Source organism: Ambystoma mexicanum, chromosome 9 (genome assembly GCF_040938575.1).
Source record: "Ambystoma mexicanum isolate Mex_15411 chromosome 9, UKY_AmexF1_1, whole genome shotgun sequence".
In the NCBI taxonomy this organism is placed as follows: Eukaryota; Metazoa; Chordata; class Amphibia; order Caudata; family Ambystomatidae; genus Ambystoma; species Ambystoma mexicanum.
In genome coordinates this window covers 582,381,408-582,397,784 of record NC_090931.1, presented here as the reverse complement: position 1 = coordinate 582,397,784, position 16,377 = coordinate 582,381,408, and the positions used below count along the sequence as shown (strand labels likewise).

The 16,377-nt window shown below is 49.9% G+C and overlaps 1 protein-coding gene across 2 annotated transcripts in view; it reads right to left on the bottom strand.

Moving 5' to 3' along the window:
* The window catches only part of LOC138488307 (LHFPL tetraspan subfamily member 7 protein-like), a 941,289-nt gene extending 926,464 nt beyond the window's left edge, over positions 1–14,825 (bottom strand). Inside the window, exon 1 of one of the 2 annotated variants that reach the window (XR_011274633.1) lies at positions 13,879–14,825. Coding sequence is in view for 1 of the 2 variants with exons in the window: in XM_069615191.1 (XP_069471292.1) it covers positions 13,879–14,118 (240 nt within the window). In the remaining variant the exon portion in view is untranslated. The remainder of the gene's footprint in view (positions 1–13,878) is intronic. The other variant, XM_069615191.1, reaches the window with a different exon arrangement.
* Between the last annotated feature and the right edge of the window lie 1,552 nt (positions 14,826–16,377).

Sequence of the window (16,377 nt, the reverse complement as noted above, 5' to 3'; positions counted from 1 at the left end):
CACACATAATTCATTCTGTGGGTTTGGCCAAAACAGCGAAATCATGCTTGAACATTGTGTAGCAGAAACCTGTGGCAGCATTTGTGTGCCCGACCACACCCTGCACTCAACTGCACTCACGCACGGAAAGGAAGCTGCCTGCAGGGAATCCCCACCCAGCCTCTTTGCAGCATCACAATGTAAGCCTTGACCCCACGAGTTTGGCGGTAACCCTTAAATGGGGTGGTAACGCTATTACCGCTGCATTTAAGGGTCTGCCAAAGCATGTATTTGGCTGCATTTACCCCCAGCTCTGAGCTGGGGGTAAATGCGCTGGGAATTTGCAGTTTTTTGGTGCAATTACCGAGCGGTAATACCGCCAACGGTAGTTGCGCCGAATATTCCACATTGGGCCCAATGGAGAATAGGGAATTACCGTTGCTCCAAACCCGTGATCCGACATTAATAGCGCCAGGGTATTTGGCAGTAACACTATTAGCCCCAGCGGTAATACCGCTGGGATACCGCCCAACTCGTGATGAGGCCCAAAAGCTTTTCAGTGGTTTCATTATTTTGAATATTTGTATAGTGCCAAACGTGTTGCTGACAGGCAGCTTCAGGGCACGTTTTGCTGCCGCCTCTTACCTCCATTATCCATGGAGCAAAGAAATTGATGTTTCTGCATGCGGAGATGAGGGTAACATTTAGGGGGCCTTGCCGATGCCCAGGCTATTGTCAAATAATTCTCTTTAGTACAAATGTGCCCCGTGTAAATGCACCCTAGGGAGTAGGAGAGAGAAGCAGGGTATGCCCAACACTAAAAGTGGCAATACTGCCATAGAACACATCGGCAAGGTAAAGTAGTGACGGGGAGAAAAGATGCAGGGTATGCCCAAGACTAAAAGTAGCAATACTGCCCCAAACTGCCATGTAAAGTAGGGAGGGGGAGAGAAGATGCCGGGTATGCCCAAGAATAAAAGTAGCAATACTGCTCCAAACTGCCATGTAAAGTAGGGAGGGGGAGAGAAGATGCAGGGTATGCCCAAGACTAAAAGTAGCAATACTGCTCCAAACTGCCATGTAAAGTAGGGAGGGGGAGAGAAGATGCAGGGTATGCCCAAGACTAAAAGTAGCAATACTGCTCCAAACTGCCATGTAAAGTAGGGAGGTGGAGAGAAGATGCAGGGTATGCCCAAGACTAAAAGTAGCAATACTGCCCCAAACTGCCATGTAAAGTAGGGAGGGGGAGAGAAGATGCCGGGTATGCCCAAGACTAAAAGTAGCAATACTGCTCCAAACTGCCATGTAAAGTAGGGAGGGGGAGAGAAGATGCAGGGTATGCCCAAGACTAAAAGTAGCAATACTGCTCCAAACTGCCATGTAAAGTAGGGAGGGGGAGAGAAGATGCAGGGTATGCCCAAGACTAAAAGTAGCAATACTGCTCCAAACTGCCATGTAAAGTAGGGAGGGGGAGAGAAGATGCAGGGTATGCCCAAGACTAAAAGTAGCAATACTGCTCCAAACTGCCATGTAAAGTAGGGAGGTGGAGAGAAGATGCAGGGTATGCCCAAGACTAAAAGTAGCAATACTGCCCCAAACTGCCATGTAAAGTAGGGAGGGGGAGAGAAGATGCCGGGTATGCCCAAGACTAAAAGTAGCAATACTGCTCCAAACTGCCATGTAAAGTAGGGAGGGGGAGAGAAGATGCAGGGTATGCCCAAGACTAAAAGTAGCAATACTGCTCCAAACTGCCATGTAAAGTAGGGAGGGGGAGAGAAGATGCAGGGTATGCCCAAGACTAAAAGTAGCAATACTGCCCCAAACTGCCATGTAAAGTAGGGAGGAGGAGAGAAGATGTGGGGCATGCCCAGGACTAAAACAGCAGTTAAGGCCCTCTCCTGACCCATTGTTCCCAGCTGCCTGCCAGCATTCCAATGTTCGAATGTTTCTGGGGGCCCTGCTTCACTGTCCTGCCCTGCTATTCCTCAGAACTATTCACACACAGCCCCCCTCACCTCACGGACCCCTGAGTGGATCTGGGAAGTTGCAGTGACACTTTGAACATTAATAATTGCTTATATAATATCCTCCAGCACACATAATTCATTCTGTGGGTTTGGCCAAAGCAGAGAAATCATGCTTGAACATTGTGTAGCAGAAACCTGTGGCAGCATTTGCGTGCCCGACCACACCCTGCACTCAACTGCACTCACGCACGGAAAGGAAGCTGCCTGCAGGGAATCGCCACCCAGCCTCTTTGCAGCATCACAATGTAAGCCTTGACCCCACGAGTTTGGAGGTAACCCTTAAATGAGGCGGTAACGCTATTACCGCTGCATTTAAGGGTCTGCCAAATCATGGATTTGGCTGCATTTAACCCCAGCTCTGAGCTGGGGGTAAATGCGCTGGGAATTTGCAGTTTTTTGGTGCAATTACCGAGCAGTAATACCGCCGACGGTAGTTGCGCCGAATATTCCACATTGGGCCCAATGGGAAATAGGGAATTACCATTGCTCCAAACCCGTGATCCGACATTAATGGCGCCGGGGTATTTGGCAGTAACACTATTAGCCCCGGCGGTAATACCACTGGGATACCGCCCAACTCGTGATGCGGCCCAAAAGCTTTTCAGTGGTTTCATTATTTTGAATTTTTGTGTAGTGCCAAACGTGTTGCTGACTGCCAGCTTCAGGGCACGTTTTGCTGCCGCTTCTTACCTCCATTATCCATTGAGCAAAGAAATTGATGTTTCTGCATGCGGAGATGAGGGTAACATTTAGGGGGCCTTGCCGATGCCCAGGCTATTGTCAAATAATTATCTTTAGTATAAATGTGCCCCGTGTAAATGCACGCTAGGGAGTAGGAGAGAGAAGCAGGGTATGCCCAACACTAAAAGTGGCAATACTGCCATAGAACACATCGGCAATGTAAAGTAGTGACGGGGAGAGAAGATGCAGGGTATGCCCAAGACTAAAAGTAGCAATAATGACCCAAACTGCCATGTAAAGTAGTGAGAAAGAAAGAAGATGCAGGGTATGCCCAAGACTAAAAGTAGCAATACTGCCCCAAACTGCCATGTAAAGTAGGGAGGAGAGAAGATGCAGGGTATGCACATCACTAAAAATAGCAATACTGCCTTAAACTGCAGCCACCATGTAAAGTAGTGAGGAGGAGAGAAGAAGCAGGGCATGCCCAACACCAAAAGTGGCAATGCTGCCATAGAACACATCTGCAAAGTAAAGTAGTGAGGAGGAGAGAAGATGCAGGGTATGCGCAAGACTAAAAGTAGCAATACTGCCCCAAACTGCCATGTAAAGTAGTGAGGAGGAGAGAAGATGCAGGGTATGCCCAAGACTAAAAGTAGCACTACTGCCCCAAACTGCCATGTAAAGTAGGGAGGGGGAGAGAAGATGCAGGGTACGCCCAAGACTAAAAGTAGCAATACTGCCCCAAACTGCCATGTAAAGTAGGGAGGAGGAGAGAAGATGCAGGGCATGCCCAGGACTAAAAGTAGCAATACTGCCCCAAACTGCCATGTAAAGTAGTAAGGAGGAGAGAAGATGCAGGGTATGCCCAAGACTAAAAGTCGCAATACTGCCCCAAACTGCCATGTAAAGTAGGGCGGGGGAGAGAAGATGCCGGGTATGCCCAAGACTAAAAGTAGCAATACTGCTCCAAACTGCCATGTAAAGTAGGGAGGGGGAGAGAAGATGCAGGGTATGCCCAAGACTAAAAGTAGCAATACTGCTCCAAACTGCCATGTAAAGTAGGGAAGGGGAGAGAAGATGCAGGGTATGCCCAAGACTAAAAGTAGCAATACTGCTCCAAACTGCCATGTAAAGTAGGGAGGGGGAGAGAAGATGCAGGGTATGCCCAAGACTAAAAGTAGCAATACTGCTCCAAACTTCCATGTAAAGTAGGGAGGTGGAGAGAAGATGCAGGGTATGCACAAGACTAAAAATAGCAATACTGCCCCAAACTGCCATGTAAAGTAGGGAGGAGGAGAGAAGATGCAGGGCATGCCCAGGACTAAAAGTAGCAATACTGCCCCAAACTGCCATGTAAAGTAGTGAGGAGGAGAGAAGATGCAGGGTATGCCCAAGACGATAAGTCACAATAGTGCCCCAAACAGCCATGTAAAGTAGTAAGGAGGAGAGAAGATGCAGGGTATGCCCAAGACTAAAAGTAGCAATACTGCCCCCAAACTGCCATGTAAAGTAGTGAGGAGGAGAGAAGATGCAGGGTATGCCCAACACTAAAAGTATCAATACTGCCCAAAACTGCCATGTAAAGTAGTGAGGAGGTGAGAGAGAAGATGCAGGGTATGCCCAAGAATAGAAATAGCAATACTGCCCCCAACTGCCATGTAAAGTAGGGAGGGCGAGAGAAGATGCAGGGTATGCCCAACACCAAAAAGGGCAATACTGCCATAGAACACATCGGCAATGTAAAGTAGTGAGGAGGAGAGAAGATCCAGGGTATGCCCAAGACTAAAGGTAGCACTACTGCCCCAAACTGCCATGTAAAGTAGGGATGGGGAGAGAAGATGCAGGGTATACCCAAGACTAAAAGTAGCAATACTGCCCCAAACTGCCATGTAAAGTAGGGAGGAGGAGAGAAGATGCAGGGCATGCCCAGGACTAAAAGTAGCAATACTGCCCCAAACTGCCATGTAAAGTAGTGAGGAGGAGAGAAGATGCAGGGTATGCCCAAGACTATAAGTCACAATAGTGCCCCAAACAGCCATGTAAAGTAGTGAGAAGGAGAGAAGATGCAGGGTATGCCCAAGACTAAAAGTCGCAATACTGCACCAAACTGCCATGTAAAGTAGTGAGGAGGAGAGAAGATGCAGGGTATGCCCAAGACTAAAAGTAGCAATAATGACCCAAACTGCCATGTAAAGTAGGGAGGAGGAGAGAAGATGCAGGGTATGCCCAAGACTAAAAGTAGCAATACTGCCCCAAACTGCCATGCAAGGTAGTGAGGAGGAGAGGAGATGCAGGGTATGCCCAACACTAAAAGTATCAATACTGCCCAAAACTGCCATGTAAAGTAGGGAGGAGGAGAGAAGATGCAGGGAATGCCCAAGACTAAAAATAGCAATACTGCCCCCAACTGCCATGTAAAGTAGGGAGGGCGAGAGAAGATGCAGGGTATGTCCAACACCAAAAAGGGCAATACTGCCATAGAACACATCAGCAATGTAAAGTAGTGACGGGGAGAGAAGATGCAGGGTATGCCCAAGACTAAATGTAGCAATACTGCCCCAAACTGCCATGTAAAGTAGTGAGGAGGAGAGAAGATGCAGGGTATGCCCAAGACCAAAAGTGGCAATACTGCCCCAAACTGCCATGTAAAGTAGGGAGGAGGAGAGAAGATGCAGGGTATGCACATCACTAAAAATAGCAATACTGCCATAAACCGCAGCCACTATGAAAAGTAGGGAGGACGAGAGAAGATGCACAGTTTGCACATCACTATAAGTATCAAAACTGCCCTAAACTACACCTGCTATTTAAAGTAGGGAGGAGGAGAGAAGATGCAGGGTATGCCCAAGACTAAAAATAGCAATAATGACCCAAACTGCCATGTAAAGTAGGGAGGAGGAGAGGAGATGCAGGGTATGCCCAAGACTAAAAGTAGCAATACTGCCCCAAACTGCCATGTAAAGTAGTGAGGAGGTGAGAGAGAAGATGCAGGGTATGCCCAAGACTAAAAATAGCAATACTGCCCCCAACTGCCATGTAAAGTAGGGAGGGCGAGAGAAGATGCAGGGTATGTCCAACACCAAAAGTGGCAATACTGCCATAGAACACATTGGCAATGTAAAGTAGTGAGGAGGTGAGAGAGAAGATGCATGGTATGCCCAAGACTAAATGTAGCAATACTGCCCCAAGCTGCCATGTAAAGTAGTGAGGAGGAGAGAAGATGCAGGGTATGCCCAAGACTAAAAGTAGCAATACTGCCCCAAACTGCCATGTAAAGTAGGGAGGAGGAGGGAAGATGCAGGGTATGCACATCACGAAAAATAGCAATACTGCCCCAAACTGCCATGTAAAGTAGTGAGGAGGAGAGAAGATGCAGGGTATGCCCAACACTAAAAGTAGCAATACTGCCCCAAACAGCCATGTAAAGTAGGGAGGAGGAGAGAAGATGCAGGGCATGCCCAGGACTAAAAGTAGCAATATTGCCCCAAACTGCCATGTAAAGTAGTGAGGAGGAGAGAAGATGCAGGGTATGCCCAAGACTATAAGTCACAATAGTGCCCCAAACAGCCATGTAAAGTAGTGAGGAGAGAAGATGCAGGGTATGCCCAAGACTAAAAGTCGCAATACTGCACCAAACTGCCATGTAAAGTAGTGAGGGGGAGAGAAGATGCAGGGTATGCCCAAGACTAAAAGTAGCAATAATGACCCAAACTGCCATGTAAAGTAGGGAGGAGGAGAGAAGATGCAGGGTATGCCCAAGACTAAAAGTAGCAATACTGCCCCAAACTGCCATGCAAAGTAGTGAGAAGGAGAGAAGATGCATGGTATGCCCAACACTAAAAGTATCAATACTGCCCAAAACTGACATGTAAAGTAGTGAGGAGGTGAGAGAGAAGATGCAGGGAATGCCCAAGACTAAAAATAGCAATACTGCCCCCAACTGCCATGTAAAGTAGGGAGGGCGAGAGAAGATGCAGGGTATGTCCAACACCAAAAAGAGCAATACTGCCATAGAAAACATCAGCAATGTAAAGTAGTGATGGGGAGAGAAGATGCAGGGTATGCCCAAGACTAAATGTAGCAATACTGCCCCAAACTGCCATGTAAAGTAGTGAGGAGGAGAGAAGATGCAGGGTATGCCCAAGACCAAAAGTGGCAATACTGCCCCAAACTGCCATGTAAAGTAGGGAGGAGGAGAGAAGATGCAGGGTATGTACATCACTAAAAATAGCAATACTGCCATAAACCGCAGCCACCATGAAAAGTAGGGAGGACGAGAGAAGATGCACAGTTTGCACATCACTATAAGTATCAAAACTGCCCTAAACTACACCTGCTATTTAAAGTAGGGAGGAGGAGAGAAGATGCAGGGTATGCCCAAGACTAAAAATAGCAATAATGACCCAAACTGCCATGTAAAGTAGGGAGTAGGAGAGAAGAGGCAGGGTATGCCCAAGACTAAAAGTAGCAATACTGCCCCAAACTGCCATGTAAAGTAGTGAGGAGGTGAGAGAGAAGATGCAGGGTATGCCCAAGACTAAAAATAACAATACTGCCCCCAACTGCCATGTAAAGTAGGGAGGGCGAGAGAAGAAGCAGGATATGTCCAACACCAAAAGTGGCAATACTGCCATAGAACACATTGGCAATGTAAAGTAGTGACGGGGAGAGAAGATGCATGGTATGCCCAAGACTAAATGTAGCAATACTGCCCCAAACTGCCATGTAAAGTAGTGAGGAGGAGAGAAGATGCAGGGTATGCCCAAGACTAAAAGTAGCAATACTGCCCCAAACTGCCATGTAAAGTAGGGAGGAGGAGGGAAGATGCAGGGTATGCACATCACGAATAATAGCAATACTGCCCCGAACTACCATGTAAAGTAGTGAGGAGGAGAGAAGATGCAGGGTATGCCCAACACTAAAAGTAGCAATACTGCCCCAAACTGCCATGTAAAGTAGTGAGGAGGTGAGAGAGAAGATGCAGGGTATGCCCAAGACTAAAAATAGCAATACTGCCCCCAACTGCCATGTAAAGTAGTGACGGGGAGAGAAGATGCAGGGTATGTCCAAGACTGAATGTAGCAATACTGCCCCAAACTGCCATGTACAGTAGTGAGGAGGAGAGAAGATGCAGGGTATGCCCAAGACTAAAAGTAGCAATACTGCCCCAAACTGCCATGTAAAGTAGGGAGGAGGAGGGAAGATGCAGGGTATGCACATCACTAAAAATAGCAATACTGCCTTAAACCGCAGCCACCATATAAAGTAGTGAGGAGGAGAGAAGATGCAGAGTATGTGCAACGCTAAAAGTGGCAATACTTCCCCAAACTGTCATGTAAAGTAGTGAGGAGGAGAGAAGAAGTGGGGCATGCCCAACACCAAAAGTGGCAATACTTCCATAGAACACATCTGCCATGTAAAGTAGTGAGGAGGAGAGAAGATGCAGGGTATGCCCAAGACTAAAAGTAGCAATACTGCCACAAACTGCCATGTAAAGTAGGGAGGGGGAGAGAAGATGCTGGGTATGCCGAGGACTAAAAGTAGCAATATTGCCACAAACTGACAGGTAAAGTAGTGAGGAGGAGAGAAGATGCAGGGTATGCCCAAGACCAAAAGTGGCAATACTGCCCCAAACTGCCATGTAAAGTAGGGAGGAGGAGAGAAGATGCAGGGTATGCACATCACTAAAAATAGCAATACTGCCTTAAACCGCAGCCACCATGAAAAGTAGGGAGGACGAGAGAAGATGCACAGTTTGCACATCACTATAAGTATCAAAACTGCCCTAAACTACACCTGCTATGTAAAGTAGGGAGGAGAAGAGAAGATGCAGGGTATGCCCAAGATTAAAAATAGCAATAATGACCCAAACTGCCATATAAAGTAGGGAGGATGAGAGAAGATGCAGGGTATGCCCAAGACTAAAAGTAGCAATACTGCCCCAAACTGCCATGTAAAGTAGTGAGGAGGTGAGAGAGAAGATGCAGGGTATGCCCAAGACTAGAAATAGCAATACTGCCCCCAACTGCCATGTAAAGTATGGAGGTGAGAGAGAAGATGCAAGGTATGCCCAAGACTAAAAATAGCAATACTGCCCCCAACTGCCATGTAAAGTAGGGAGGGGGAGAGAAGATGCGGGGTATGCGCAAGACTAAAAGCAGCAATACTGCCCCAAACTGCCATGTAGAGTAGGGAGGAGGAGAGAAGATGCACAGTTTGGCACATCACTAAAAGTATCAAAACTGCCCTAAACTACACCTGCTGTGTAAAGTAGGGAGGCAGAGAGAAGATGCAGGGAAGGCTTAACACTAAAAGTAGCAATACTGCCCCCAAACCGTAGCTGCCATGTCAATTTTTACCATGTTAAGTGTGGCACTAGACAGCACCCACCATGTAAAAGTGCTTCACTGTGCCTCGCCAAGAGTTTAAAAGTAGAACTAATACACTAAAGTGAACCCACCACATACAATTCCTTCCATAGACAAGTCCATAATGATAATGTAACTGTGCAGCACAGGGTCACACCGGCCATGTAAACGTCCCTTCCTAGACCAATCTCATTACATAAACTGCTGCCTTAGAGTTCACCTACTGTGTGAAAGTGCTGCCCTAGACCCGGCTTACCATGTAAAAGTGCTACCCTAGACCACAATCATTATGTGAAAGTGCTCCCCTAGACCCTACCCGATATGTGAAAGTGCTGCATTAGGCCATCCTCTCTACGTAAAAGTGCTGCCCTAAACCCCTCCCACTATGTTAATATGTTTACCTAGACCGCGCCTACCATGTAAAAGTGCTTCCCTAGTCCCCAACCTTCATAGAAATATGCTCCCTTGGACCCCACCCACTATGGTAAAGTGCTGCCATAGACCACACCCACCGTGTAAAGTTGATATGTAGACTGAAACTACCACTTAAAAGTGCTTCTCTAGACCGCACCCTCTACATTAAACTGCTAACTTTAACCATGCCCACTTTGTAAAAGTGCCCTCGACCCCATCTACTATGTTAAAGTGCTTCCCTAGACCGCTCCTACTAAATGAAACTGCTGACCTAGACCCCACTCCATAGGTTAAAGTGCTGCCCTAGACATCACCCACAATGTAAAAGTGCTGCCCTAGACCAAAACCACCTCGTAAACGTTCTTCTCTAGACTGCACCCACTATGTTACGTTTTAACCATGACCACGCCCACCATGTAAAAGTGCTGCTTTAGACAACAACCACAATATATAAGTGCTGCCTTAGAATCCAACCACCATGTTAAATTGCTGCTCTAGACAGCTCCCACTTTGTACAAGTGCAGCCTTAGACCACTCCCACTATATGAAACTGCTGCCCTAGAACCCACCCACTATGTTAAAGTGCTGCCCTACAGCGCACCCACCATTGAAAAGTGCTACCCTAGTACGCAAACCCCATGTATAGGGGCTGCCTCAGACCCCACCCACTATGTTACATTTCTGCCCTAGACTCTGCCCGTCATGTAAAAGTGCTGCTGTAGACAGCACACAGCATGTAAAAGTGTTACCCGGGACTCCCCACACACACTATGTTAAAGTGCCCCCCTCCTGTTCCAGAAAAAGCAGAAACCCTGGCTATTAGAGTAACACCCTGGACATCGGGGCTACTCACCAGACATGGGGGGACTGCCTGCAGCTCAACACCGCACTACTGTGTTAATTGTGTTGTGTACCCACATAGTACTGCGTTACTGACTACTCCTCAACACTCTTGCCTGTTAGCAGCCCCCTAATCCTGCAGTACAGTGCTCTGCTGCTCCCAAGCTAGGTGTGCGCTATATATACATAATAACAATACAAATAATATTAAAAGTGCTGCCCTAGACCGCAACCTCCATGCAAAAGTGCTGCCCTAGACCGCACACGCTATGTTAAATTGCTGACTTAGGCCGAAAACACCATGTAGAAGGGCTGCCCTAGCCAGCATCCACTATGTTAAAGCGCTGACATGGGCCACACCCACATGGAAAAGTGCTGCCCTAGACCCGACCCACCATGTAAACGGACCAGTATTGCGCTATTTATTTATTTATTTACATTTGTAAAGCGCTCAGCTGCCCTCGGGCATCGTCGCGCTGTTAAGAAGGATTACTTAGTTACAGAAGTGCTTTGTGAGAAATCATAGTTACAGAAGCGCTAGAAAAGACATACAGTATGCCTAAGCTCCTGTTACTGGTGGCGGCATCAGCATACAATGAGGAGGGTCAAAATAAGTGGGATAGAGAACACCCACCATTAAAAAGTAGCAGTACAGTCCATATCACCTGTTAGACAACACACAGCATGTGAAGCAGGCAAAACAGCTCTTCATCAACCAGGTGGGCAGGTTCTACTCCACCCAATGGGCCCTATTCCTGGACTTAATTGTGCAGAAAATAGGGAACATGCGCGCCAAACTGCGTGAGAAATCCTGTTTGTCGATTCATGGAATCGAATGTGCAGGACTTTTCCTAGACTTGCTTGAAGTTCGCGCAGGCTCAGTACGTTTCTGCAAGCCATCGCGTTCCTGTGCACGAGACACCACGCAGAGTGTGGGTGTGGCTTGTGCAGAGAGCTGGGAAGGGGGCAGAACACAGAAAATAGGGAAGAAAATGCAAAAAAGTAGGCGTGTCGAGGGACGGCCCGCAGGCAGTCCCTTGCACTCCTACAATTGCGCCAAATTACATGTATTCATGGAACCACCCGTGCAGCTTTCCGGCATGGAAATGGCCACACAAGTCCCTCAATCTCTACATCACAGGAAGGCAGGAATAAAGACACTTGCGCATAGGAATCGGAGCGCGGAGGTGTGTTGCAATTTGGGTTTTAGGGGTGCGTGTACGCAATCGGGGTTCCGATCTAACTTAGGTGTGCGTGTACGCAGTGTAGCATGGTGCAGGAACGGTTTTAGTGGGTTTGCATTCAGATTTTCTGAGTTTTAACTGAGTTATGAATTTGAATACGCATGTTGTCAGGGGGCCGGCACCAGTTATGGGGGACCCTGCGCAGGATCCCCGAGATGCAGGCCTGCTTGCGGGGGACCCCAGCACCCCACACACTTTTTGAAGGGTGCCTGTATTCGCGCCTGGGAGTGCATGCAAAAATTGCTGTTCTGGCTGTTTATGCTTTGTGTGGGGGCGTGCCAGGGACATTCCGGGAGCGACTTGCGATACGGTTACTTTGCACAGTTAATTCCATGAATACGTGGGACGAGCATTTTTTTATCTGTGCGCAGGCTGTTCTCGACACATGGCAATTGTGGGATAAATGCCCACTTTTGCATAAATCAAGCCCAATATGGTTAAATGCTGCCCTAGTCCCCATACACAATGTTAACCTTCCGCCCTAGACCGCACCCACCATTTGAAAGTGCTTCCTTATACTCCGCCCACTGTGTTAAAGTGCTAACCTGGCCCACACCCACCATGTAAAAGTGCAGCTCTAGATCACATCCACAATGTAATAGTGCTGCCCCAGACCCCACCCACTACACTACACTGCACAATCCATGTACAAGAGCCAGTGCTGCCCCAGGGCACAGGGGGCAGCTCCGCACGTTAGCAAACCACCTCTGGTAGCTCGATTTACGCTTCCCTTCACCTGAAAGAAAATCCTATTTTCGGATGGTTTCTATTGCTCCGCCTTTCATCGCCGCTGCCGATTTATAACACATGTACATGTTCACTTTGTTGTAACTAGGAAATGGCATTGCGTAACACCCCCGACGCATCATCACAGCACGTACAACTGGGGAATACGCCAAGAACAGGGGGGGGGGCGGGGGGGATTCTAGTGTCCTGGCCTCGGCTAAAGCTGCACCCCTGACCTTACAGAAGCAGTGTGTGCATACTGGAATATAACAATGGGTAGGTACCCATGGGCTGGCCGGGAGATGGGGGTCAGGGGGCAGTATAACGCAGTGTTCATTCTGAAGTGCTGTGCATATACCCTGCACTGCCCAGTCTCGCGCATACACCAGCATGGCAATGTAAACTCACACGTATATGAATGGAGTGTACACGGCCGAGCGGTGTACAGCACGGCAGTGTAGAATTGCAGTTCTACACGCCTTTTCTGCTTTGACTTTCTGCACACGCCAAGGCACTGCACTGAAGGAGTACCGCACCACGGCCGTACAGGATGGCACACGCACCCGCGTACGCATTAATGCCGCGCTGTGCACGTGCTCAGCGCCGAACGTCCCGGAAAGGCAGAGAAGCAACTCTCCCATCAGTGCGCGCTCCGCGCGTCCCGTGTGCGCCAACCCAGAGGAAGGCATTGATGTACGCGTGCAAGGTGTGAATGATGAGGGCAGGGCCCGCGTAACGCGTACGTACTTCTGCTTCCGTGTAAGGTGTGCGTGATAATGGCAGGTTCGGCGAGGGTGCCTACGTATACTTGGCACAGCACCTGATGAAGTGTATCTGCGAACGGGCGTAATCCCCCGCCCCTTCACTCCTTCCTTACTTGTCCATAGTACCCCTTTTTTCCATCACCCACAAAACACAATCCTCCCACCGCCCCCATCGACCCCTTAGCGCCCACAGGTGTTCGTTGGCATGCGCCGCGCTACAGCACACCTGCTAATCTTTAAAACTGTAGCTGCGCTCTGCACTGCACGGGTGCTCGGCGCTGCACCGGTACTCGGCGCTGTACCTGCGCCCAGCACTGCACTGGTGACCGGTGCTGTACCTGCGCTCAGCACTGCACTGGTGACCGGTGCTGTACCTGCGCTCAGCACTGCACTGGTGACCGGTGCTGTACCTGCGCTCAGCACTGCACTGGTGATCGGCGCTGTACCTGCGCTCTGGTGCTCGGTGCTGTGCATGGAACTGACGCTGCACGTGCACTCGGCACAGTTAAGCTCGACAAGGTAAAGGTGAATAGCAGTGTACATGTATGGTTCTCTGTACATGCCTGAGACGTTGGCAGACACTCGCCACCGCACAGTCCTTCAGCACCACACATGTAGAGGTTTCTTTCCACATATGTCCCATTGTACATGCCATCTGCATGCCTGGCTTGCGGCTCTCACATTCTCTCTGGATATCACGTGTAGTATGTGAACGGAGCTTGCACTCAGCTCTGGACGCGCACTGCGCGCTTCTCCGAATATCACTGGCACTTGGCCATGCACATTCTCAGCACTGCTCGGACCCAGAATAAAGCGCACCGAAGCCAGGGCTTACCTGCCAGGAGCTGGACGGGATCCGGTTGAAGCTGGCCAGCCCCCCGAAGGTGTAGCAGTGGTAGATCTGGTCCAGGGGCCCGTGGGGGCAGTGCCAGAGCAGCCCGAAGCTGACGGGCTCACGGTTGTACAGGGCGCTGCCCCCCTTCACGATCCAGGCCGGGGAGAGGAAGCTGAAGCTGCAGACGGCCACCAGGCAGGAAGAGAGCAGCACCCAGAAGCAGCCCACGCAGCCCAGCATCCTGGGGAGAGGGGGCGGCCGCGCGGCGCCCGGGAGTGCAGGCACCAGGCTGCGGCGGTCAGGCGACTAGTACCGGCCCCGGCGCCGGCATGCATGCCCAGCACAGCCCGGCAGCCCCGCGAGCTCAGGGATGCGCACACATGGGAAAGGCGCACGGCGGGGCGCGCAGGGACCGCGCAGTCACTGCGTGGAGCGCCGGGATACAGGAGGCTGCCGCCGCCGCTGCTTCTGCTGCGTGCTCACTGGCAGGAAGGGGGGCGCGCACCTCCCGCACATCCTAGCGCTCCTGTGAGCAGAGCCAGAAGTCACAGAGAGAGGAAATGCGGAGCCGGACCCCTCCCGAGGGGCGCGGAGTTGGAGAATCACGCCAGGGCGCAGCGAGGCACAGGGCAGTGCCCACGAATGGCGGCAGAGCGCCAGTGCCGCCAGCACGCAGATATCACCCCACGCGCGGGAAGGGCGAAGACTAAATCAGCGCTCTCCTCCCAGGTGACAGCATCCGCACCTGCCAGAAGCGGGGATGCCCACCACCAGCTGGTGATGAGATGGCCCACGGGGGGAGCGGGGGAGCGCGGTGGAACCCGCGGGGGTCCGGCTGGGCGCGGAGCTGTGCCGGCTACAGGGAGACACAGCACGCGGAGCTGAGGAGGCACGAGCAGGGTGACAAACAACCACGAGAAGATCCGCCAAGAAGCGCCACTGCTCAGTGAAAGCGCTGATTGTAGGGCGAAAAGGAGAGCGAGCGAGAGAGGACTCACCAGCGTACTCTATAAAGGCTCCGCGCCAGATGCTCCCCGCTTCTATGCGCTGTAATAGCAGGCGTCGCTAATATTCAATGTATAGAACTCGTAAGGAAAGGGGATGACACATCTTTGGTCAAGGGAATTTGAGGCCCTCTGCCAAGCTTTGATGACAAGCTAAGTTAATAGAAAGAGTACACATTTCCCTAAAAGCATCTTCTGGTGAAGGGCATTGTGGCTATGCTAGAAAACCAAAAAGCACGTGAAGATCACTGCTTATGACCTATAGATAAACAATGACATCATCAATGACACCAGTAAGTGCATCACACATGATTTCACCAATGACCAGAACAGCCATGACCCATACAGGATTTCCGGCAAAGATGCCCCCTGCCCGCAGGAGCCATGCCCGTGGGTGCCATGCGTTCCCACCAAGTGACCAGCACGTAACCCCTGCCCACACTCCCTCCACTTCGCTCGCTGAGTTCACTGCATTCTCCCGGCGCTAGAAATGTACTCTACCCGCCTGGCTGCAAAGTGTTCGCAAAGTGCCCGCATCATCGTGCCCTCCGCCTCTAGGTAGATCAACCTCCACGGGGCAAAGAAAAATCCCTCTGATTGATGAAGAAATTTGGTCTAGCGCCTGAACACGCAGTAAGGCCGCCAACATGGACCCGGGGCGCTTTACGAGACCACTTTGCCTTTCATTTGGACCCTGCGGTACTAAACAGGTTTCGACCAGCAGGAAGGCTGCCCAGATTTTTGCAGGAAATATGCACAGTTGTGCCAATTGGGCATGTGGCGACTGTTGCACGTTATACACCAGGGGTCTGCAACAACTGGATCGTCAGGTGTTTTGGACTACAACTCCCAACAACCCTTGCCAGGATGGTCAATCGAGAGAGATCATGGGAGTTGCAGTCCAAAACATCTAGCAATCCTCAGGTGGCTACACATACTCACTGCTATACATACTCAAATCAAATCATTCACTCTATTTAACACACCCTCCCCACTATACCCACAGTGCCCACACAGCGCATGGCCATGCCAACAGTATATAAAGAGCAGGGCACACCAGCCTGCAAGTCCCAGCTGCCATGCTCAGTGACAGTGTTCCTGCCCACAGTACCTTGAAGGCAGAACACGGATTCATTGCATGGCCTGCATCCATGCCCCCAGCCTCTTGCTCGTCCCACAGTGCCATGGCATGTCACCCGGGCGGTAGGCAGTGATTATAACGAATTACAAAATAACTAATCCCATTACAACCAACCAAAAATAACTAATTTCAAAATAACACATTTGGAAAAAACTAAAAAAGGGGTTAGGGGTGGGAATAGTGGTTTTGGGGGTGGGGGAAAAGTATTAGGAGCAAACAAAAAGGGGGTTTGGGGGACACCCCTCAAAAACAACGAGAAAATGAATTGGTTATTTTGGAATTCATTAAAATCACATGTAACCCACACAGCACTGTGCTGCGCCTACATCCATGTATCTAGTGCCGTGTCTCTAT